Here is a 25967-nt window from a genome sequence, read left to right on the forward strand (position 1 = left end):
ACTTCCACTCCCACCTTCCCTAGACAGGCAGGTGACAGCCTCGTTTTCCCGGGCCTTTCACATCCACCACCCGCTCCTGACAGGAGCTGTGTCATGTTCACTTCTGTAGCTTCAGTGCTAGAGCAGTACTGGAGCTGTGTCAACTTGTGTCGGGTGCCCAGGTTGCGGACAGTAAATGTTCTTAAATGTCCACCAGCAGCACCCACAGCCATGGCCACACATAGCCTCATCTTGCCAGTTATCCTTTTGTGTACTTTCCTCTCTGTCAGCAATTGCTTCCCCAGCAATACATCTAATAAAACAATATGACACATTACTCTTCATATTTAAATCTTCAGAAATAGTCAGGAGGCTAAGTTTGATACAGTTTTTCACATACTCAAAATAATTCTCCCATGATTCAATAAGCAGAAAAAGGGAACAGAAAGTCAGAATAGGATATAGAATTCAAATTTTTCTTTCAAAGACATTTTATACAACTTTCAACATTTAAACTTTCAAACAAAATGAGCCAAAAATACACAGCGCTAAAAAAAAATCAAAACAGAAGTAATACAATTTTAATTTCAGTATTTCAAAATACAGAAATTGGAAAGTAAGAATACCAAATACAACTTTAAACAAGTCACTTGTCCTCCCCTCTAATAACCAACATAAGCTATTTAAAGACTTACAAATTTAAAACAGAAACAAAATAAATACTGTACACTTTCCCTGCCTGCAGGCAAAAGATGGGAAATACTGTTATGAATCGGAAAAACAAATGCTCTTAAAGCTTCGGCATTCCACTTCCCAGCCACACCCCACTCCGTAATCACACAGTGTGCTTCTGCTTCAAAGAACACGTGTGCACACCCGCTGACTGCCTGTACAGACAAGACACTACTCCGCAGACACCCCAAGCAAGAAAGGGTAACAGTCACCTTGGACCATGGGCATAAAAATCAGTTAAGGAAAGTCAGTCAGGCTAGCAAAACCTTACTACAAAACTAGTAAATACCATAGCCAACAACTGTCCCCTTTTCAAATTTCACAGATTTGAAACCCCTAAAATCATTACTACCCCATCCCATCACCTCCCTTAACCCCGCCTCCCCCCCCCAAAAAAAAAACCTGCTGAAGCACTGGCAAAGTTAGACATTTCACAGTAAATGTGAAAATTCATATATAATCTCTTCAAATGAACCTTTTCACCCTCTTTCCACAGCATCAAACTGTTATGGCTTAATTTATATTAAAAGTAGAAAAGCGTTTTCGGAAGGAAATACCATCTGCAAAGATGCAAATGCATTTCCTGATCAGTGCTATTTTATACCTAACAACTGCATGACTTGCTTTTGCAGTCAGAAGCTGTTTGGGGAAAAATTGAGGTTATAGCTTTTGATTTAATCTAACCATAAATGTAAGGCCCTTAGTTTGGTTTAGGTTTCTTTTGCAAGATAAAATAACCTGGGGGTTCACTTAGTAAGTTACACCTCAGGTCCCTGACTATAGTGTGGAAGTTATATGTATGCTTTGTAAAAATAAAAGGTTACTTATGAATCAGAGGGGAGAAATGATTCTAGGCAAGGAATTAACTCCTCGTTATATAATTCACTTAATGCTGGTAACTGTTACCAACCAAAATCCACCACAGAAATATAAGAGTATGTCTGGGTTTATTCCTGCAAAATATATATATATATTCCAGCACTTTTGATCCTTGTTTTGGTGAAAAATCTTGGGGAAAATAGCTGACATTTTGAAAAGGAAATGGCCAAAATAAAACTGGGTGAAGGCAAGGTTTAACTTTATGATTAAGTTCCACTTAGGACTGCTTTCGGAAACAAGGAAAAGTAAATTCAGAATGTCACAGGTCTTGCATAGGTAAACTATTTGGAGGTCAAGGGCTACGTGGTAGCCAGGGTTTATTAGTGAAATAGTGCAGAGCAGATAAACTTGTTGGAAGAATCATTGAATACAGTTTCCAAAAGGTTTTAACATAAAATTTAATGTTGTACTTGTTAAGTCAAAGCTTTAGGACACTAGAGAGGGCACCAAAGAAAGGTAAGAGGGAGACTCTGAGGGGTAGAATGCAGGTAAATGAGTATTATTTTCCCCTACCCACTAAAGAGGAAAAAAATACTATAAAATAATAAAACCACAGTCAATCATAAGCTAATTGCTTTGGAAATAGGCATTTGCTTTTTAAGAATGTTAATTTTAAAAATGTATTTAAGGAGTATCAGATATCTGATTTGTGGCATGATGTTCACTGAAAAACAAATGAAAATAAGGGTGGGGATTTTAGTAAGGCTACAGTATTAAAATGACCTTAGTCCAACAGCAATGCAGTGAGTGTATTACTTCTTCCCGTTTCTTTCCGCCTGGCTTCTAGTAAGCGTATCAACACCATCCACGAGAGGACAGCAGAGGCAACATAGCATCACAGAACAGGGGCTGCTAGTAGGACACATGTGGTCCCGCAAGGTCTAGGATCCACTGTGACCCCAGGCGAATCACTGCCCTATCTGGGTTTCATTTGTCTCCTTTACTAATCGGTGACACTTTTTTCCTAAGCTAAAGATCTGAGGCTCAACCTCCTCAAGATCGCTTAAAATGAAGGTCTGGGGCATCCAAAAATGACTGGTGATTTTAGCTTCTCTTTTTGAAGGGAGCAATTAGCTTAATATTTAATGAGGAAACTGAATTTCTGGTAACTTTTCAGAGTAACATTATTAAGCCCTCATCTCAATGTGTAATTGTAAAATGCTGACACACTGCAGTAGTTCCTTCTGGCAGTAGTTACTGGGCTGTATGCTTACTCATGAACTCTGTAGGGAGTAGTCTTGTCACTATGGAGAGCGTCTCTTGAAAAAAGCAGAAAGAATCTTCATTTTTGGCCATGTCCCACCCCGTCTCCTTTCCTACACTACCACAGTGGTTTCAACCCCGCAAATCATTTTTAGCCAGCACTGAGCTGCCTGTTGATTCCCATCTTTGGAACCACCTTCTTTTACCCCCTAGTTCTATGGGTTGTTGCTGCCATCATTTTAATTCCATGACCATCTAGTGCCTGAAGAGTACGTAGACCCCGGGAGCAGTACCATCCTAATTCCTCTTTGAGAAAAATCCACAACTATTTCCATTACTTTAAATCACCTTAATGATTACTTGAGGATAAACATTACTTACTTGAAGATAAACATTCTCACTCTTATCCATAAACTATTCCACTTTTCCTTTCACTTCAAGCACTGATTCTGACTTTAATTCAGCACCTTTTTAGAGATTCTTCAGATTTTTTAGGTAGCAGGCCATGGGCATACATTGGACATAAAACAAATTTTATAAGTAATAGTTTTCATTTAAAAATGCATATAAATGTGTATTCATTATCAGTTATAATTTAAATAATGATAAATTATCTGCAAGTATAAAGTGTTAATAAGTTAAGGAATGCTTTTCTATGTTTTTCTTAACTGCATTTTTCTCCAAACTTATAAATGAGAAAACTAAGACTCAAAGAAGTGACTTATTCAGGGTCACACAGGTGATACCCAAATGGCAGAACTTGGACAAAAATCCAGGTCTTCTGCTCTCTTCCACGTTAAACCATGACTCTATTACTACAACATCAAATTATTAACTTGTGAAATGCCTTTTAAAATTTTTTAAATTAAAATTTTTTTACTTCTGCTTCTACAGCAGCATAGTATATCTCAGTTGAAACTAATAAAGGTATGCTTTTTTTAAACGAACGGGCCCTCTTTTGCTTAAGTTTGCTTAGAAGTGAAAACGACACTGCTCATTTCCTGGAGAAGATACCTTCAAGGGCAGAGACCACACTTCAACTTGGTATTTCCCCACAGCACTAAGTAGTGCTGGGCACATAGCAGGTGTTTGACAAATACCTGCTGATCTCATATGAATACAGTAGAGTTCATTAAAAAGGGAATAATTAGTATTATTAAAAAATAGAACACTATTCAAGCTAAGTATTTAAGTATTGATAAAGATGGGCTTGCTTTCTCTGAATTTATAAAATTTCAGTCCGAATTTTCAATTTTGTATGCTTAAAAATTATCTGATGCTTATGAAATTCAATGCATTTCAAGGATATTAAACTATGATAAATGCCAGCTCTGTACTGTTTACAGCATTAAATACTGGAGAGCACTATATTATGTGACAGTATGAATTACAGTACAGTGGATCCCAGGTTAACAGAAGTCACTTATTTGAATCAATACAGGAAAATTAACTGCTACAATTAAAATTGCATGTATTAAATCATAATTCTGTTTCATATAATGGTATTTGCTTATAACTAGCTAAATGCCACCACTGCTGTCTGTCTAAGTTGCAGTATCTGTACAGTAGTATTGTTTATAAATCAAACTGAGGGAAGATGAAAGGTTGTTACACTTCAGTCCAGATACTGGCTGTAGTCACCTCCAAATTCAGTTATTTCCATGAGATGAAGGGATGCATCACAGCCAGTAACTTCACAAGAGTAGGAAAGTCACTGGACCAGTGGCTGAATTTTTATCAATTCAGGAAAAGATACATGTATCCTACGTTAGTGGTTGTATTTATTACCTTACTGAAAGCTTTTTTTAATTTAGCCAGTTAGTGGGCTAAAACTGCCAATAATGAATCCACAGTACCTTCACTTAGAAGTTCCACATACCAGCTACGTTACTTAAATTTACTATTTACCAGCCTAAGTACACAGGGTGGATACTGGCCACAATTTTAATTCATAAAAATAAATTGTTTTATTTTAATTTTTATAGCTAAAGAAAAAAGTCGGGTAATTAGAAATACTTAGAGCTGTGAAAAATGTAAAGAAAAGAAAAAAGAACCCAGATCATGATGTAACTGAAAAAAAGAAATTACAACTCTTATTTCTTAAACCAAGACAAAAACATAATGTACTGCAATATCAAAATGGTGTCTACAGAAAACCAAAACATCACAGTAGTATATTATGTGGGGAAGGTGGGAGAAACAGACCCAAATTTTTGATATTTGGGATCTGATAACCAATCAAATGACTGACTGTACTCATCTCTTAACTAGTTTTGGCATAATGTAGACAGAGTTTAAGTAGGCCACTTACAGACAGTATTTCCATAAAAATTCTTCCTGCCACCCAGAAAGACCCAGACTTTGGTCCAAACACTTGGACCAAAAAGGCTAATTCATAAGCAGTTTCATATTTATTCCATGAAATACTGGAGTGAAGACAGAGTAAGAAATATCTCTTTGAAAATACACATTTGAATGCAACCATGATAGATGATGGTGTATTTTTTTTTCTTAAGCTACATGTGATACTTAATATAGAAGGGAAAGTCCTTGCTGAGTAAAAAAAAGCACGTCCATAATATGGCCATATTTATTCTCCACAAAAATAAATTCGATCTTATTTGTCTATGTTTTCTTTGTAGGAACTTGTAAAATGCTCTATTGTCAGAATTGAAAGTATCTCCACCCCACTCCCAGAAATCACTTATTTTTATGCCATGAGGGGAACAAAGAAAAATATTAGCTATTATTAGCAACTGGCATTTAGTAAACATTGTGCATTGAGGAGATAAATGATTAATTACCTTAAAGCTCAACCAGATACTTATCCTCAAATGCACTGGCTAAGTTAGGACAGATGGAAGAAACTGCAAGAAGCACCCATTTTACTCCAAATTCATGTCTTAAATAATTCTTCAGAAGGTTAAGAAATAAAAAACTAAACACACACACACCACAAAATATCTACTCCAACATGCTTGCTTCTATACAATTAATATAGTATAGTCCTATTATATTACGGCCTATTATGCAGATTTGAATAAACTAAGTCAAATCATATTTTCCAACAAATTAGGTACACAGAGTAAAATTGTCATAAAATATAACCTCCATGGCAGGTGTTGGCCCTGCCCTCCAACACCAGCAGTATGAAGAAGGCCCTCTGTAGTTACAAATGTATTTGAAAAACTACAAATATGGCAATTTAACCAAACTTATAATACTTTTCCCATGAGTAGGAAAAAGATATTAAAGCTGTTCTCTTTGGGACCCAGATATCATCGGCAAAAATGAAAATGCAAGAAGCCTTTTTTTCTATTTAGAAGAAAATTGCAATGTCAACTGAAATGAGCAATGTGGGGTCTTTTATGTGGCTCTTACATATCGGCTATGAAAGTGTTTCCCTGCAAAGAGAAGTCTTGTTGTGTGGTCACAACTGTCAGGAGTGCAGAGGGGAAGTGGGATATTAGGTCAACCTGGATAACAGTACGCACCTTGGATGTTAGCAAAAGCGAAGCTAATAGCTTATAAAAAACATGAAATATATAAAATAAAATGATTTTCATATACATCTTAATTTAAAATAATTAATGCATCAAATCCCTGTTTAAGACTTTAACCTGAATATCAAATTTAAAGAGTCCAGACTAGTTACGGTTACCGTGGCTCTTCCCACATGTAACACACACACTATCAAAAATAATTTAAAAACCTTCACATTCTTAAATCTAAATTAGTGAGATATTTCTCCAGAAATCTTCCAAATAAATAGCTTTAAAAAAGAAAGAATTTAAAAGCTGTTAACTTTAAAAAAAAATCTGTTAAATAAATTATTGATAATTCTTTACCCTACCACTGAAAATAAATCAACACACTACCAACAACAAAATGAAATTCAAGCCCTGACAGGAGACCCCTTCCAGTTCAAGGTCTCCTTTTAAGGTTCCACCCTCCTTCTTCCTCTCCCCCACCAGGTCCAAATGGTTATTGCTGAGTGGGTGTGGCACAGTGAAAATGCAGCATCAGGTTCATTTTGTTCTTCAGGCGGTGTTCTCTACATGCACGGCGGAAGCTCCAGGCTCCCGCACCCCCGACACTGGTCTCCAAAGGGAAGAGTGGCTCCAACAGCAGCTCCGTCACACAAAAAAACGTGCATGGCCATTTCTGTTCAACTTAAGGATCTTCCCAAGACGTTGTTTGGCTGTTGCCATTCCCTTTTTTGGACGTTTACCTATAAAACAGCAACAGCAGTGTAAATGATAATGAAAATCATACTTGGCATCCAGGACCTGCGAGACGTAAAGGGCGGGCTCTGGTAAGCAAGGCTTTCAGCTGTTCTGAGGGCAAAGTCACACTGCCGGAACCCCACTGTTGAAACGCTTCCATCTCCTCGGAGAACGTGGCCCCCACCGGCTGATCCCTGCCTGTCTCCTCAACATGAGCTCTCACCAGATTCTGCAGCAAACTGCTTCAGCAACAAAACTGACTGCAATTTCACAAACACCCCACATACTGTTTCTTATCTTTGTATGGTGGGTCGTACTAGTGTCACTTTCCTTCAGTGTTGTCTGTCCTGTCACTCCCCCCTACTCAGCCTGGCTAACCCTTATCATCCTTCTTAGGAACTACCTCCTCCCGACAGCCACTCTGGGTCCTTCTGCTGTCCCCATAGTAACCCGCACACACTGTGATCACTGTACCGTCCAGTGCCTCAGACTGCCCCACTCGCCAAAATCCACTGTCAGAAATACACGTGATGTACAGAGTGCAAAGTTACCTTTTGTTGCCTGGTTGCTGATAGGCGGGGGATTTGACGCAGGTCTCTTGGTGGGATGAAGGGGCACTGAAAAGGAAGTTTCAGCAAGCGGCCTTTCTGGGCTTCCACTGTCATTACTTATCTGGCACGGCCCCGAAAGTGAGCTCGAGTTCTGCATATACTTCCCATTTTGAGGGCTTGAACCACTGCTGTCCACAGAATTCCTACTTTGTATTTTCTGACTCATTTCTGACGAACCTTCCTTTTTGATGCATTTCTGGCCTCTACTTAGATCCTAACGGAGAAAAATGAAAACAAGACTGAATTTTTAAGGTTCCTTTAAGAAAAGTGAAGTATTTAACCTCTCTATGCATTAGCAAGAGAGAGAAGAAATACACAAGTGAACTTTGGTTTTCTTCACATGTAGTGGCCAGAGAAGACCACCCTTCATGATGGCTATCTCATCCCAAAACCTAACAGCTCTGAAAGATTCAAATACTGAAGTTACAGCATAACTTAAGTCAAGAAGAAAGCTTTATATATGGGGAAGAGGAGGGGAGAGAGAGAACACGAACATAATTTCAACAAGCCATCCTGAACTCGGTGAGCATGTGCCATGGAAGATGTGGACTTACTGTTTCCTCAGCCTGTCACAGTTCCCAAATATCTCTCATGGTGTAATGTACTATCATTTTTAGAACCCAACTTCTGTAACGTTCATCTGTATTTAAGTTGCTTGCTAAAAAAGAAAAAAATCCCTAGATCCTGAGCCCCAAGTCTGTTTTTTCTCTAACAATTCTTCCTTCAGTCTTTTAAGATTATTGAGTGAACTGTCAGGAAAAAAACAATCTACTGATGGGTGGGTCCTGAAATAAATGGAGAGGGTCAAGACCAGAATTGAAATGAGAAAGGAAAAGATAAACTTGAAAAGACAAGAGCATACTGCAGACACAATGTTTCGTAAAACTAGTTTTGTGTGTGTGTGTGTGTGTGTGTGTGTGTGTGTGTGTGTGATGTAAAATATATCTGTGATTTTCTTTTAAACCATTTCTGTATATCGCGGATTCTGTAATGATCAAGGAAGTTTTAAAAACAGCATTAAACACAGACTTGCTTTAAATTAATCTTTCAAATATGCCTGAGCCTGAAGAAACAACTGTTATGATTTGACATGCCTCTTTATATAATCTCTCTCTAGATTACAGACAAAAGATATTTGGTTGTCTCTAAGGTGAGCATGCTAATCATCCATCCTCTACTTCTTTATTTTCAAAGACAACTATAAAAACAACAGCTAGATTTCAGTAGTAGCTACTTTTCATACAGAATCCTATAATGCTAGTAAAGTTATAAACTTCATGACCAGCTACAGTGAGGCACTATAAAATCATATATTGAATAAGTGAATTTTAACAATTAAGGGATTTCTCACTTGATCTTAAGACTCTTAGATCTTAGAGCATATCCTTCCATTAAAACAACTTGTACACTCAAAATTTTGCCTTAAAAAGAAAAACTTGGCTCTTACTGTAAACCTGATAAATATTTAGAAAATATAGATAAGCCAAATGAAGAAAATAAAAACCACCCATGATTCCACTACGCAGTATGCTTGGGGTCTAGGTTTAGGGACCCCTCTGCCACATAAGAATTTTGACTCTTTCGTTGGTTGTCATTTTCCAAGATTTGCAGCAAAAGTTCGTATCGCTTTCCTTGCTTGGTGCTATTGTAAAAGTTTTATTTTTAAAAAAACCTACTTTGGGTTCGTTTTGTTTGGTGTAAGCATTACTATGCTGGGAACCTGAGACATAAAGTTTCTTCTCTTAGAGCAGGGATTCTTAATCTGGAGTCAATGGGTGGTCTGGGGTGGGGGTGGGACGCAAACTATGAGAAAATACAAGCAAAATTCCAATATTTATGATGAACATTTTTCTGGAAAGAGAAATCTATAATTTTCATCTAATTCCCTAAGAAATTTAGTATCTAAAAATGTTTGAGAAACAATGTCAGAGATCAAAAAGAGATCCTCTGGTACTTCTCTTTCCTTTCATGTTTCATTCTAACTGGACATAACCGAACGGTGTTAGCTGACACTAGTTTTTAACTACTTCCTTGAATAAACTATTCTTTTCAAGATCACGTTCTACCCATGAGCTCTGTATACTCATTATATCAGAATCTCTAAAAATGGGTAGCTGTTCAAATGTGCATTTAATTGTAATTTTTACCTTCCTAAATCTAGTGGTTGATAACTAGCTGCAATTGAAAAAAAAAAGGGAAAAAAAGAAAGCCAAAACAGAGTTAATGACAATTCTAAATCTCCTGTTCATGTTTCAAACCTTGACTATACCTGAAGATTAAATCTGGAAGTTGTATCGAATTGTTTAATCCAGGAAGAACTCCTCAAGTCTTGATCTTCAGTCTTGACATGGTATCCTAAAGAGAAGTTTGAATTCAATTACCTTCACACAAGCTTAATTTTAAAAGAACAAAGTTAGCCAAATGCTTAAAATTGAAAGCAAATTTGTATTGGTATTTTATTAAAAAATGAGTATGCTAACTGTTTAAATATTTATTCATACACATTCAGCACACTCCTTCCCCTCTCAAAAACAGTCACCAGCTCACCATCTTACATGTTAATTCTTTCAATTCTCTCAAAGGCTGTCATTTATATGACAGGTTTTGTGCCAGATGCTAGAAGACCTAGAGTAAAATTCTATGGCCATCTGTTGTAGATGTAAAACCAAATGCAATACACTCTCTCTAAAAATGATATATCTTCCCATATAGAATAAAGGCATACGTTTGCCTGAATTTTGCAGTATTTCCATAGAAGCTTTCCTTTCAAGGGACCAAAGAGATGACAGGGAGACACAACGGGATAGTGGAGAGTCAGACAGGCCTAGATTTGCAGTTGAGCTCTTCCATTAGCAATGCTTCTTTAGGTTAAGTTATTTAATCCTCTAAACCTCAGTTTCCTCTTAAACAATATAATAAGATTTTTGAGATCAGATGGTCCTGTGTTCAAATTCCAACATTACTGAGCACTAGCTATATAAGTATAGGCAAGTTAAATTAACCTCACTAAATCTTATTTCCTTATCTATAGTTATATTACCTACACCAAAATGTTGTTTCAAGAATTAAGTGAAATGGATGTCAAACTCCTGGTACACAGCTGACATTTAACTATGTGAGAACAAACACATTGCTTAATAGACATTTAACAAAATACCATCTTTCCCTGGTCCTCCTCAGACAGTTAGGGAAACAAAATTGTTCACTAACGGCACAGAGAAGAAAACACTATGTGGCCTCACTGACATTGCCATCAAGTCTTCTCTCTTTCCTAATACTTCCTTTACAAGTGCGAAAGAACATCCTCAGTCAGAAACAGTTCAACACTTGTTTTCCCTCCCATAAAAGGAAAAAAGGTTAACTGTTCAAATTTAGCAGACCATTTAAAGCACCCAACATTCTTTCCACTCTGATGAACTTATGAAAAGGAAATAATACAATCTTTCAATAGTAATGATAAAATCATGCTGGTGAACACACACTCTCAATCCCAGTTAATCTACGTTTTGCGTTCTTATACTTGCATCTTACATAATTTGTTAACATTATGTATTTTTTGGCCAATATGCTTAGTACCATTTCCCACTAAAAACGTGCCATGAACAGTTCTTATTCAGAATCTCTAAACTCCACTGGGATTATAGAGCTATTAGATTGGGGGTCATGGGTTACTTTGTAGAGACTGATAATGTATGTTTCTTACCACATCCCACTGGTTTATCATCGCGATACAGCTGCCCAACCTCGTGCTTACTGCTCTGGCAGCTGCTGGGGCCCTGGAGAGAGTTCCTTTCACCACTGCAGTCTGTGCTTTGTACCTGCCTTTGTAAACATGTGGAATAGTGCAACCCTGCCATAGACAGCATGCCCTGAATAGCTTCTTCCTCTGTGCTCGTCGAGGTAGGACATTCCCTAAAGAGCAGATAAACAGAAAGAGCCTATTTATTCTAATGATATTTTGGTCAAGTTTTAAAAAAAGAGTTTTTGTATCCTTTCTATCACAGTATCATGAGACTACTACCATCAGCAAGCCTACCTTTTAATTGGAATTTCACTTCTAGATGGCTTCTGGCTCTTTTGAAGGAAGTTCCTCATCACCTTAGACTCCTCCTTAAAGTTTGATGTTATTTCTTGTTTCTTTTCATCACCTGAACTTTCAGACTCTTCAGTGGTAAAATTATTTTTCTGAGATAATAATTAAATGGAAGCAAAGCTATATAAGAAATCTGACCAAGTTGTACAAACTAGCAAAAAATACTTCATCCATCTAGGGAAAATCAGAATCTTAATTATCATGGAATTATTTCTCTTTCATATGAAAAAGTGAAAATCTCTAATAACTATAGTAACATGGTTTCTTAGTAAAAAACACACAGTACAGGTTTTCTTTAAGGTAAAATGAAATATAAACCTATGAGAAACATAAGAACGGTATCTCCCTCCACCCTTTCCAAAATCAGACAAAAGCTATGTTTATCAAATGTAGTCACATGATGGTGTGTGTGTGTGTGTGTGCGCACGTGTGCAGGCACATGTGTAATACCACCACTAGAGCCTTGTGCTATGAAGGTCAGAGAGACACAGGCTTTGGGAAAAGCTGTCATTTACTTTCCTCCTAGGTGAAAGAAAGTGGGTGTTCATCTTTCCATCAAGTAATGCACAAATCACAGGCTTTGGGGCTTACCAGTGCAGTGTAATCAGGTCCAGAGTCTTCTGAATCAGAAATATCAGAATATTCTGATGATCGATTCCTGAGTTCTGATTTCACACTTGTAAAAAACCCTGGGATGGGGAAAAAGAGAAAGAGATGGTCATCAGAATTCTATCAACATGATGATATCTAAAGTCCGTCCAGTCTCATGATGGCTCCATCGCTCCTGTTCTAGCCTCCTTTTTCACTGCTTATGCCTTCTTCATTTCTTTCTTTCCCCAAGGACTTTCTCCCTAATTGACCAGGATATAGATGGAAGTGTATTCTAAAATCATTTCTGGAATTTTTTAAACATAATTATATATTCCTTGTTTGGAAAAGATTTTAATATTTCTTTCTAGAAAAAAACCTTCAACATTAAAATAAGCTATAAGATGTTTTTCACTTTCCCTTTCGCATTATTTCTCTCAAGAAAAAACAAAAAGGTAACTCTCCTAAACCTAAAAAGCATTCAAGTAAATAGTGAATTCAACAAACTTACACACTGGGCCCTAACACTGCCTTTCTCTTCCACGTGGTATTACCACTTAGCAACCGTTGGATGAATTCCACTGATTAGCCACCTTTCCCTGGCATGTGAACAAATGCAGTTACCAACTACAGCAATACCAAATATACCCAGAATTAGCAGTAATTGAGGTATTCGACATGGATTCAATAATATTAATTATCTGGATTAAAACAGAAGGGTATGTAGAGGCCCTGAAAAATGGTGAGAAATTAAGACTTTGTTCAAAGAAAGACCTCCAATCGGAAGAGGTGTTACTATTTGTCACACTGATGATAACAAATTAATAACCAATTACAGGCCGATTGTTTTACAATCGTAAAACAATACATGGATTACTAATAGCTTCAGATCAACCAATTATATGTCTCCTAATTCTGAAAACCATATACACGTTAGCTAAAATTACTTGTAAAATTGCATTAAACGTGCAATTGTTTTCTTATTTGGAGCAGAGGCCCATAAAATGCATGAGCTTTCATGTGACTCTTGAATAATTTACTGACATGCACATGTCCCATCATTAATAACACCTTCCCTGTGCTCCATATCTCTTGGCATTCACGTTCAGCATTTCCCTCACGGCTAAACTACTCAGAAATACTTCTGATTTCTCAAACGAGTACTAGAAATACAAGCATTTTCAATCCTACTACTATAAATCTAAGAACTTTAAAATTAGTACGTTACTTCGCATATTATCACATTAGTAATGAACAGATCTGTAAAATGACCATTAAAACAAACATACTGTTAAGTGGTTTTTGAGATTCTTCATTCTCCACCCCCTCTATTCCTGAACTCTCTTCTATCTTCATTTTTGCCTTTTTTGTCCTTCTCTTATCCTCTTCATTTTCACTATCTGCTGTATAAAGACTCTGATCTGCGAAGGGTTGTCTTTCATCTCTGTATATCGGAGGAAAAATAATCATCAGAAAATAGAGCAACTGCGCAGCCAAACAGGACCCTTAATTTGCAGAGAGTGTGGACATTGAGACACTTTCCCCATATTTCAGTCAGCTGTGCAACAGTATGGACTAGGGATTAAGTGAACAGAGGGAATCCCCTGGAAACTAATCTGTTTGATACTCTGGGCTGGTTTACATACTTAATTATTCTCCCATTTGTCAGCAGTAATCGTAGATCATTATCTTTCGCTCTCCATTCAGGTACCGTGGAAGATGGCTGGAGATGTTTGTTGAATTTTCCATTCAGTTTAGAGCTCAAGATGTCCTTCAAGTATAAAAAGAGAACTTATTTAACCTCTACCCTTTAGTCTCTTGACTAAAGAAATACAGGGTACTTCCTCCCCCGGTGGCTGCTTGGCCAGGAAACACACAGTGGTGTGGCACTAAAACTAAATGGTTCCTAAAAACAAAGCAGGATGTGGTTCGTCTCTCCATAGAGCCATCAACAGTAACACACATTCTATAAAGCAGAATGTAAAACTTGCATAAAACAAATAAAAAGAAAGACACTTCACTCCTGCAGAAAGCCGAAAAGCTGGAAAGCTGGAGAAACACTGACTTAATGTACTTTAATTCTCTTTCCCTTGCTTCTTTCTGACGAAATCCTAGCTGCTGGGTCCTTCCCAGTCACTATCCCCGACCTAATGCCTAGTGCCCCTGCCAGGCACAGGCAGCAACTTACACATCACCAGACTGCTATCACTAGGAACAAAGGCCACCGTGGGACGTAAGGCACACAGCAGCTGGTTTTTAATACATGAAGAATACTTCCTTCTTGGGGTAATCTTTTTCTTTGATAATAAACAGAACATTTCATAATATGTTAAATCTTTTCCCAGATGGCTATGTGTTGAGGAGATTTAGAATAACAACAAAATCTTCAAACAGTATAAATACAATTACATACACTTTTAAATTTTTAAGAAAGTTATAATTTCTATATAACTTTTCAAAGTACTTTAATTCTGATATCTCTATCTTGTTCATTTTAAATTATGCCTATACTCTACTTAAGATGCAAAATTATGGACGATACGGCTCACATTGAAATCTCATTACCATGTTTTACAAAGGCCCTACATTGATCTCGTTACTGCCCCTACACCCCCACTCTCCCTTTGTCCATTAGGCAGCATTTCTCAAACTTGAATGAGTTTATCCTAAGAGTCTCCCAGTCTCCCTGTCACCCATGTGATGCTATTGGGTCAGGAATAGGCTTTTTGCAGTTGCTCGTCCCTCTGCTCACAACACTTTGCCTCAAATCTGTGTATCCATCTGATTTTTTCCCATTATTTATCAGTCCAGATGTCACCACTGAGCAGCTACAGTAGCCGGCCATCCCAATCCCCTTTACTCTATTGCTCTATTGTTTTGGCTCCCTTTATAACACTTACTACCTGAAATTATATTATTTTAACATATGTCCCTGCCTCCCATCCTTCCAACCTGAGCTAGGATGGAGGCTACACAAGGGCAGTGACTTAAGTGTGCTCACTCTGGTATCTCCTCCAGAGCCTAGGAGAGCATGGCACTTAGTAAACATGTCAGCGAACGAATGAGACCAAGTCATCCTACTCCTACCTTGGTGCCTGGAAAACTGAAGCACCGCCCCGTCATGGGCATAAGTACCATTGATCCCTACAATGCTAAATAAGCAAAGATGAGAGAACAAGAATGATCAGACTGTTCTCTTTTTATTACCCTTTAAAGAACTTGAAGGAACAGCCAAGTCTCTTTTTGTAATCAAGAAACAATACTTGCCTCTTCCCATGGACACATCTCTAATCTTCGGAGGACCTCCCTTGTGTGGAGCTCCAGGATGTCTAGGTTAGAAGGAGTTCGAACATTATGATCTCGAAGTTTCCTCATCTTTCGTCGGGAATGGTATGGGGAAGTTGCTTCATTTGAGGATCTTGAAACTGGACACACAGTAGGAATTCCCTGAGATTTAACGGGTTTGCCGTTTTCCTCCTTTAAGAATTAAATTCAGAGTATTTTTATGACAAGGCTATATACATACTTGAGTAATCAGCCATAAAAATATTTTAGAAAACAAAAACTACTCATAAACACAAAGACCAAATCTTCCAACAGATTCGCTGAGATCTTTATTCCTTCTCTCCCCCATGTAATATACCGTGAACATATCTCTGATTTTCTGTATCACTTTAAAGGCTGTGCAGTACTCCCCTGTATAGATACAGCGTAACTGATGGACCTAATCCTTACTGGTAGCTATTTAGGCTGTTTCCAGTTCTTTGCTATGATGAACATTCTTTCACTTAACACAGTTGTATAAATCAATAATTGCTTTTTAAAGCAAACTCACACACCTATGTAGTTTTGAAAATTAAAATTCTATAAGCATATGATGAAAAGTAGCAGTCTACCCTTCCCCATCCCAATTCCCATTCTCCAGAGGCAACCACTGTCTTCTAGTTTGCAGCATTATTGTTGAGAAATTTGATATTACTCTGATTCCTACTTCTTTGTGTATGACCCACATTATCTTCCCAAATGCTTTTTAGGATATACTTACTACATGTATTCTAAAATTTGACCATGATGTGCTTTGGCATAGATCTTTTTCACCCACTATACTGGGCATTTTGTAGGACTCTCAATCTGGAAAGTGTGTCCTTGAATTATAAAACATTTTATTTGATTATTCCTCTGATAATCTTATTTTCTCTGGTATCTCTTTCTGGAGCCTCTATTATTTTGATGATGACTGTATAAAATGCCCTATTTTTTCTGTCCTATTTCTTTTTTTTAATCTTCATGGGAAATTTTCCCAACTTTATCTTCCAACCATTCTATTATTTTTCTATTACATTTCTAATTTCCAAGAACCCCTTTTCTTTCTTCTTTGAATATTCCTTTGTTATAGCCTCCTGTCCTTTTTTCATGGAGGCAATATTTACTCTTTTCTCCTGAGGATATCAATTATATTTGGGTTTTGGACTGAAGGCTTATTTATTATTTCCTTTGAATATTTTTTCTCCTTTATTTTTGGTCTGTATCTTCAAAACTCTTCTGGGCTCTCTGTACATTTTAAAAAGGAAGCATTAAACAGCAAATTGTTTTCAACAAATGATGCTAAGAAAACTCGAAAAACATATGGGGGGGAAATGTCTTGATTTACCTTACTCTATACATAAAAATTCAAGATTGGCCATTTACCTAAATGTAACAGCTTTTAGAAAAAAAATAGAAAGTATTTCCAAGACCTTGGGGTGGACAAAGACTTCTTAAGGAGAACACAAAATAACACTAACATAAAAGAAAAAGAATAAATTGAACTTCAAAATTAAAAGTTTCTGCTCATCAAAAGCTACCTTTAAGATAATGAACAGATAAGCCATAGGTTGTGGGCAAATATTGACTATTATATGTATTATATATACAAGTGTTTATTCATATATATGTATATATATATGTATATATACATATATATATACATATATATGAATAAATGCTTGTCAAATGACAAAGAACTTGTGCCCAGAATGTATAATGTACTCCCTACAAATAAATTAAAAAAAAAAACCACAATTTTTTAAATGGTCAAAAATTTCAATCAAATATATGATGGAACGAGAACTGACTCTGGGTGGTGAACACACAATGGGATTTATAGATGATGTATTACAGAAGTGTACACCTGAAATCTATGTAACTTTACTAACAATTGTCACCCCAATAAACTTTAATTAAAAAAGAATTCAAACAAATACCTCCTAAGAGAAGACACACAAATGCCATGCACGTGAAAAGGTGCTCAACATCATTAATCTTCAGGAAAATGCAAGTTAACACCACAATGAAACAATATTTCATACTCTCTAGAATGGCAAAAATTAAAAGACTGAGAACACCAAATATTGGTGAGAATAGGGACTACCTACCTACAATGCCTACACATTACTGCTGAGAGTGTAAAATGTAAAATGGTACAACCATTTTTGGAAAACTGGCAGATTCTCACAAAGTTAAAATTTACTAACCCTGTGACTCAACAACTCTATTCCCAGGTATTTATCCAAGAAAAATGAAAACATATACTCAACACAAAAGACATATAAACATAATGGCCAAATCTGCATATAATCCAAATATCCATCAGCAGAAGAAAACAAATTGTGGTATATTCACTCAGTAGTACCACTCAGCAATAAAACTACTGACACATGCAACAACATGGATGAAGATCAAAAGCATAACGTGAGTGAAAGAAGCCAGACACCAAAAGAGTGTATGCTCAACAATTACCTTTATCTGAAATTCAAGAACAGACAAAACTAATCTATGAAGGAAGCCACAGACGTCAGAACAGTGGTGGCCTATGGTATTCAAAGATTGACTAGAAGGGGGCAAGAAAGGACATTGTGGTGTGATAAAAATGATTTATATCTCAACTGGAATCTTGGCTATACAGGATATACATTTGTCAAAACACAAATTGTTTCTTACATTTCACTTTATGTAAAAAGAAAAAGCAAATTGGGAACTCTGTGTGAATGGAGCTTTGGGGATAGGCTTCAAGGGGTAGGTTTCACTGTAGAGATCTGTCTGGGTTGTTCCATTGGAAGGTTTCAAGTCGTCCGTACCAGTAGACCATCTTTTGGGCCAGGGAGGTAGAGGCCAGACTGCCACCGTTTGGGGAGTCAAGTGGGAGAAGAGTCATTCACTATGTAGACTGTCACTTAATCCTCTTGTTTTCAGTATGGCACCCATTTCATCTCCCTCAGCTGGACTCAGTGTCCCAACCTTTAAGAGGTCTCAAGTTTAACCTCTCAAACAAGTAAAGCTCTAGTTTTCTGCATGTGTTAAGGCAGGGATTTGGAGATCAATTCGTGTCTGAAATAGACCTTTAGTCAAATCTGTTTTCAGTCTCATCTCCCTTCTCATATTCAGAGGGTCCCAGTGTCCCTAACTCCTGAGCTTTTTGAAGGTTCTGTACAAATAAGACCTGCTCCTGGTCTTGCCCACACAGGGGTCAGCTCTTTGGTCTGCTAAATCAGTTATCACTTGTGCATTTCCTTTCCAGCTTCTAAAACTTTGTTAGAATCTTCATCTCTATTATTCTCTTTGTTTTCAGGAATGTCTTTTTTTACTCTTTTGCTATCATTTTGGTCCCAAGAGGTGATAGTGGTAAGCAAGTATGTTCACTCTACCAAGTTTAATTGGAATCTTCATATTTACCTTATTAAAGTGAAACTGCTAGATCAAGGGATGTAATATTCAGAAAGCATAAACTAATCTATACTCCTACCATCAGGGCTTGAATATAGAATTTTATTTTTGCCAATTTGATAAACGATCATATGAAATCATAAATTATTTGGCAAAATGTGCTTAAATACTTTTTCACATTTTGAGATTACTTCTCATATTTTTATTGGATTGGCCATTTTAATTTCTTCTTTAGTGAAATAACATGTTTTCTTCGCACATTTTTCTACTGGTCATCTTGCTGCCTTATGTATTCCCTACCCTTCAATGAAAAAATAAATACTATGTTGGCTATTTCTGTCCAATATTCTTCCAGGTATATTTCACCATTTAAAATTTGTAATATTAATTTGGGGTTGATGTATTTCAGAAGTGACACCCCCATTTATTCAACTATTGTTTTACTTCCCTCAGTTAAGATTTATAGTTTTTCAAATAGACCCCTACCTCTCGAGTTTATTCTTAAGTTGGGTTGTTACATATGAGATTTATGTATTTATTATACATTAACATACATACTTATGATTCTATATGACTTAATTAAAAATCTATATGCAATTACTATTACTTTAAAAAAAAAACATTTTTCTATTTTATCTGGACATATTGAGAATTACGTGAACGATTCTGTCCAAGAATATTAAACCCAGCATTTTATTATTTCTTAGATGTATCCCTTTTTCCATTCCCCAAACACAGATCTAATTTAAGCTGTTAAATTACTTCATTTCTCCACTTAATTTCTTCACTTCTCCTTTCAGTTCAAGCTAGACACCAACAGAATCATGTTCCTGAATAATTACTTTGAGACTTCCTTTCTTCTGAATAGCTGCTAATTAACAAATTAAAATCTAATCTCGGATTTTGTGGACTTTTATCAAAGGGCATGTACCTAACCAAGTTGTTCTAATATTTCCAATCAAGTGCATCTCCTTGCCCCACCCCACTAAAATCCGCCTTTCCAACCCAGCTTCACCTAGCTCGACTCACATTACATCTCCTCTCTTTATCTAATTACTCAACATGGATTCATCTCCAGATAGCTGAACTGGATCAGAACATTTCGGTTTTTTCCGTAGTTTTCATTATTAGAGTATCCTAAAGTAACCTGGTAATTGTTTCTTTATTATTTCATTATACTACAATATTCTAATTTCTCTCTAGGGCTTTAGAAGCCTGAAAACCTGAGACTGTTTCTAAGACTTAGCTCATTCTATGTTTTTTAACATAAGAGCTCTCAAATGCTCTGTAGTGTGGTGGTAGATCAATTTGCTTCTCAAAGCAGATAGTAACAGGCATGTAGATGAGTTTCTACTCTTACCTCTATTGCTCGAATTACTTTAGAAAGTTCTTTAATAAGATGTCCAGGTCTAACATTGTCTGGAATTTCAAAGGCATGTTCGGATACAAGCTGTATTTGGATTAACAAAGAAAACACAACCAAAGTTACTTACACTTTAATATGTAAAAACGAATTTATTAAACCAATTTTCAGGTTCTCTAGATTTTAAAGACATAGCTAAATATTAATAACGCAAGTCTCAGAGTTCATGTTAGTGCGATACCTTCTAAGGAGACTCTCATTAACTTATAAAATCTTCTTAGTCTGAGTTAAGCATAGACTTGTCTCCCAGAGAATTATTGGGTAGCAACCTCATACTCTATACCTCAAAGTCCACTATTCTAACTACTACTGTAATTAGTGAAGTAACTAATGAAGCCTAACATTTAATTCACAATACATAAGGTGCTGTAAAGGCGAACACAGGCACTGAAATAATCCTAGTCCCCTGGCACAAGACATATGCTATGGAAGGACGTACTAATTCCAAATGGAGATCCCTGATTCCAAATGGAGATCCGGGATGGCCTCATGGAGGAGGTGGGATTCAAATGCAAACAACTAGACCACATTTTAGTGAAAACAGAGAGCTTCTGCTTGAACCTTGACCTCCTTTTCCTTCGGTTTTTACAGAAGTCTAGCAGAGGGATAAGTACATAGGCTTTGAAGTCACAGAGACCCAGGTGTAAGTCCTAGCTCCGCCAGTTACCTTGGGCAAGTTACTCTCTGAATTGCAGCTTCCCCATATGTAAAAAGGGAATAACTGCACCCAGACCTCATATCGTTGCTTTGAGGATTACATGAGATTATGGATATAAAGACTAAGCACAGTGGTCAGCACACCATGAGAGCTCCAAGTTATTTATTATTATTTTACATCTACATGTTCATTTCTTAGTCAATACCCTAAATATACTTGACTTTCTTTCTTTTCCAACTTAGAGAAATACTGAGGTACTTTATTCTCATAAATATAAACACAAATCAATTCAATTGTATATATTGTAAAATAAAATGCAAGTTGTATTTAAAGCATCATTTCCATTCCCCCTAATACAGCTACTCACAAATGCTGCCACAACAGCATAAGGACTCTGTTTTCCTGACCTTGCCATAGAAAAAGCAACAGTTATTTCACACAAAAAACCTGCTTACTTCTTTTTTCATCCATAATTTTAAAGCAGTATGCAGTGCTTTCACGCCCTGTACTAGGTAAGTTTGAGGCTGGAAACCATCTTCTCGCAGTTCTGTGGGAATAGAAGAGGAATAGAGAAAGGAGTTAACCTTTCTGAAGACAAAGGGATTAGCTTTAGAGTAACCACCCAATATCAAACCGCATAACTTCCAAATTAATTGAAAGGAAAAAAATGAAATAAACAATCGATTAGAAAGGCAAGAAAGAAAAAGAAAAGAGAATTACATTAAATGTAGTTGTACTAAATGCTCCAGTTAAAAGAAGGCTCACAAATATAATGATGAGTAAGAGACAGGCCACAAAAGAATATCAGTAGGAAGCTATTCATCTGACATCTAAGAATGGACAAAATTAAACTATTTTAGTTTGTGACACAGGTGACAAAACAGAAGAAAAGGATTATTACAAAAGTCAGAATAGTGGTTCCATCTAGAAGAGAAGGAGGAGGCTGCAATGGGAAAGATAAGGGGTGTGACCAGATTACTGGCAAGGTCGTTTTTGCTCACCTTGGGCAGAGGTGACCTGAGTGCCAGTCTTGTCATTCTTTAAACTGTACGAGAGTGTAGTGTATGCAATGTGGGATCCATACAATCCACTATGGGTATGACACTTCACCATTGTAAAGGTAAATATATACACGCATGAGCATGCCTTCTCTGGGTTTTTAAACCAAATTGATTATCTAAAACTCACATAAAATGTTAGATGTGGTCTACAACTCAGATAAGTTGAAGCAAAAGTAAAAGATTTCACTTCTGCCCTGTGGCTAATTTACTTACATAAACCCAAAATTGGTTCATTGTTTTATTCTTACTGACACTAAACACAGTTAAGAGTTTCATACAACTCTCCCTCATTTAACTCTTCATATAAGCCTATAACAACAGTCTGAGAGCTGGCAAATCACAGGTCATAGTGGAAAGTAGTTAACAGGTCAGGGATGGAAAGACAACATAACATGGGGTAACAAGACCGCCGTTCCTGTTTCCAGAATGAATGCCTAGGATGACAGCAACTGGGGTAATGGTAATTTGGCTCTAGCCTTAGTGGGATCAGAAGGACACAACAGTATTGCCAGGTATCCTGTACTGATCTGGCTGATGAAATGAAAACATTTTGAAACTTGACCTACAAATAATCCTTTTACAGTAATTTTTTTTTCTCTTTAATGTACAGAGGTATATTTTTGATCAGACCTCAATAGTACTAAACTCTCAATTGCCCAAAACAAAGGCTAAATTGTTATTCTAAGACTAAGTAATCGGCTGCTTGTGGCTACAAGAAGAATGGCAAGATTTTCTTTCAGATAAATTCTTAATTTGTTGGGCCGGCTCGGTGGCTCAGGTGGTTAGAGCTCCATGCTCCTAACTCCGAAGGCTGCCGGTTCGATTCCCACATGGGCCAGTGGGCTCTCAAAAAAAAAAAAAAAAAAAAAATTCTTAATTTGTTCTAGAAAGTTCATTGATGAGCCCCTCTTTGACATGAAGGAAAAAGCATCACCCCAGATGTGTGTGTGTGTGTGTGTGTGTGTGTGTGTGTGTGTGTGTGTGTGTTGCTCAGAAGAGAAAACATAGAAAAAGTGCTTTGAATTTCCTGAGTACTGAAATACCAGTCTCTAATCTGGAGGGTTCAATAATTGGGTTTTATTTCCAGAAAACAAGAATATTTATAAACATTTTAATAAGGATTTGAAAGTGTTCCTATTTTTCTAGGCTTCTACTCGGACAGAAGACTATGAACTTGAAACTCCAGTTTTTTACTTGAAACTATATATGGCAACTCTGTGGTCCATGGTAACCGTAGAAAACTACCTGGAAACACTGAACAATTCAGGGACGCAGGATAAGGGTGCATTTCTGGAGCAGAGATGGTCTCATGCACAAAGCACCTGTTCTTCCTCATCCATGGGACCCTCCCTCCATGACAGACACCTGCACCACCGTTCACACTGAGTTGTACGGTGTGGATGGGGTTCTGTTACTCTTTCCTTCCGAAGACAGTGAGCCCCCCCGCCCCCCACCTTTTTTGAGCAAAGAGACCACAGACATTTTATCATTGAATTCCGTCCATGCTGTCCTGGGAATTAAGTAAGTTAGTGGTGTTTCTTTTCATTTTACCTTTTCTTCTTGTGTAACTTTTCAATGGAAAAAGAAACAAATGTTTAGAATAGACTTTACTGTTTAATCTTTTTATATCTGTTCTTCTAGGAATTAACATAATACTGTGTTTCCCCGAACATAAGACCTAGTGGGACAATCAGCTCTAATGAGTCTTTTGGAGCAAAAATTAATATAAGACTCGGTCTTATTTTACTATAATATAAGACTGGGTATCAAACAACACAACACAACACAACACAACAACACAACACATAATATATAATATAATATACTGGGTCTTATATTAATTTTGGCTCCAAAAGACGCATTAGAGCTGATTGCCTAGACAGGTCTTATGTTTGGGGAAACACGGTAGTAGCACTATTTGCAAACTGACTTGAAAAGTGAGACCACACAAAAACAAGACGACTATATTCTCATGTACGTTAAGTGCATGAAAAGCGAAAAAAATAATGGATAAAGTAAAAGGGTACATTCAGTTTCCAACATGACTGCTCAAAGATTATTAAACCAAAAGATAAAGTACCAGAATTTGAAAATTCCCCACAAAGAAGGTAGCTTTCAAGTTTAAATAAAGGCATATTACTACCCTCCTCTGCCCCCCCACGCCAAAAAACCATTTTTCTTCAACTACAGTCTCATAACCTGACCTTCAGCTGGTTTGTGCTGAGAGTACCTCCTGCTAGCTGGCCAGCATAATGGGTCATAATGATGATGGCACAAGCGCTACCTGATCCTCTCAGGACGTGAAGATTACTCCCTTGATTTTTAAAAGCAAATATTTGGGAACACAATTCACAGAACAGTCTCTGGGCTGAAACGGCATTTTCACAAGTGAGGCACTTGACCTGGCTGACAATGTGTGTGTGCAGGCTACAAGAGGCCCAGGTGAAATGAACATTTAAAACATTCCCTGTTCTGATGCAGCTCTTCATACATACAACTGCTTTACGGACTAGACTCTAATTTGCTCAAGAGGTTCTTGGCAGGGGGAATCCAGCATTTAAAAAACAAAAACGGCAAAGGCCAAACCATACAAAAAAGGGCCTCTCTTTCTATCAGTGCTTTTAGTGAATTTACAAACATCATGCATATCACACAACAAAATGTACAGATTGTTCATTACCTTTCAGGGTTTCCAGCAAGTTTTTGGCTACAAACCAACATATGGCTTCAAAGAAAGGGAATTTGAAAAGATCTGGTGTTTTCAGCCTTTTTTCCATCTCATAACACCTGAATAAATACAATTTGAAGAAATCTAATATTAATACTAGCATTTCAAAGTTAAATGGAGGCAACCAACTTAAGGAAAATAAAATACTAGGTAGGCCACAATATGTAAGACCAATCAAATACTGTATATTATTTAGCACCACATTTGAATAAGAGTGAGTTGTGATCTGATCCAGGTCTGACTTTAACAACTTTGACAGTATAATGAAGAATTACATTGGCCTTCAAAAAGATCAAGCCTTGGGATTTGTATCCTAGTCTTAATGGAAGGAATTTTACAAGGGCTCCACTATAATAAATAAAAGAATATGTTTACAAGGCAACCCCATGTGTTGGACAACACTGCAACAGTCAGTCAGCTTTCCTTTAGGATATACTCAGCATTCAAGCTCAAGACCACACTTGGCGCTTGTCAAGGAGAGCAGACAGGAACCACAACTTGCCACAGTACTAGTCTTCTGTTGGAGGCCAGCCAGGAGCCATATTTCCCCCAGGGACATCTCGGGTACAAAGAAACAAGAATCCCACTTGGCAAGTGTGAGAGTTGCCCTGGCTTAAAGCTTCATGGCCCACGGAGCCAGTATTTCTTGCAATAACTCCACAGACACATAGCATCCAGGGTTCCACATGGGCAAACCAAGTTACAAGAGTCGCCATATTCAGGAAACCCCAAATATATGGCTTCGTATTAGGTACTTCTAGTTCTCCCAATCCTGATGCAGCTTATCAAGAATCATTTTATCATAAGCAATGTTGCCTAGTAGCATTCTACTCCCAATAGGCTGCCAGGATCCTGCACGGAGTCACCAAAAGGTCAAATTCTCATACAGAAAGGGAACTAGCTGTTAATCCTTTACCATGGCAAAATTCAAGTAGGTGTTTTGACAGCAATCCTAATTTAGGGCTGCCTTTCCCCAGCACCTTATGTCACCCCTGGGTCTGACTGGACTTAGTTCATTTTCCTCATTGTAAAAACAGCCAGAGGAGGGCCCACACATTTTTATAAAATTTTGAAATTTGGGGAT

General features: G+C 37.1%; 1 protein-coding gene across 1 annotated transcript in view; it reads right to left on the reverse strand.

Annotated features, from left to right (window-relative positions):
- Nucleotides 1-4739: 4739 nt before the first annotated feature.
- KDM7A (lysine demethylase 7A) overlaps nt 4740-25967 on the reverse strand; it is a 68507-nt gene continuing 47279 nt past the window's right edge. The window contains exons 9-20 of the mRNA XM_081038614.1: nt 24836-24942; nt 21550-21641; nt 20374-20463; nt 15579-15788; nt 13958-14082; nt 13601-13755; nt 12315-12412; nt 11667-11815; nt 11334-11542; nt 9900-9985; nt 7571-7844; nt 4740-7024 (exon numbers count right to left, since the gene is read on the reverse strand). Coding sequence (XP_080894740.1) covers nt 6930-7024; nt 7571-7844; nt 9900-9985; nt 11334-11542; nt 11667-11815; nt 12315-12412; nt 13601-13755; nt 13958-14082; nt 15579-15788; nt 20374-20463; nt 21550-21641; nt 24836-24942 — 1690 coding nt within the window. The 3' untranslated portion in view covers nt 4740-6929. The remainder of the gene's footprint in view (nt 7025-7570; nt 7845-9899; nt 9986-11333; nt 11543-11666; nt 11816-12314; nt 12413-13600; nt 13756-13957; nt 14083-15578; nt 15789-20373; nt 20464-21549; nt 21642-24835; nt 24943-25967) is intronic.

Source organism: Rhinolophus hipposideros, assembly GCF_964194185.1.
Source record: "Rhinolophus hipposideros genome assembly, chromosome: 25".
NCBI classification, from domain to species: Eukaryota; Metazoa; Chordata; class Mammalia; order Chiroptera; family Rhinolophidae; genus Rhinolophus; species Rhinolophus hipposideros.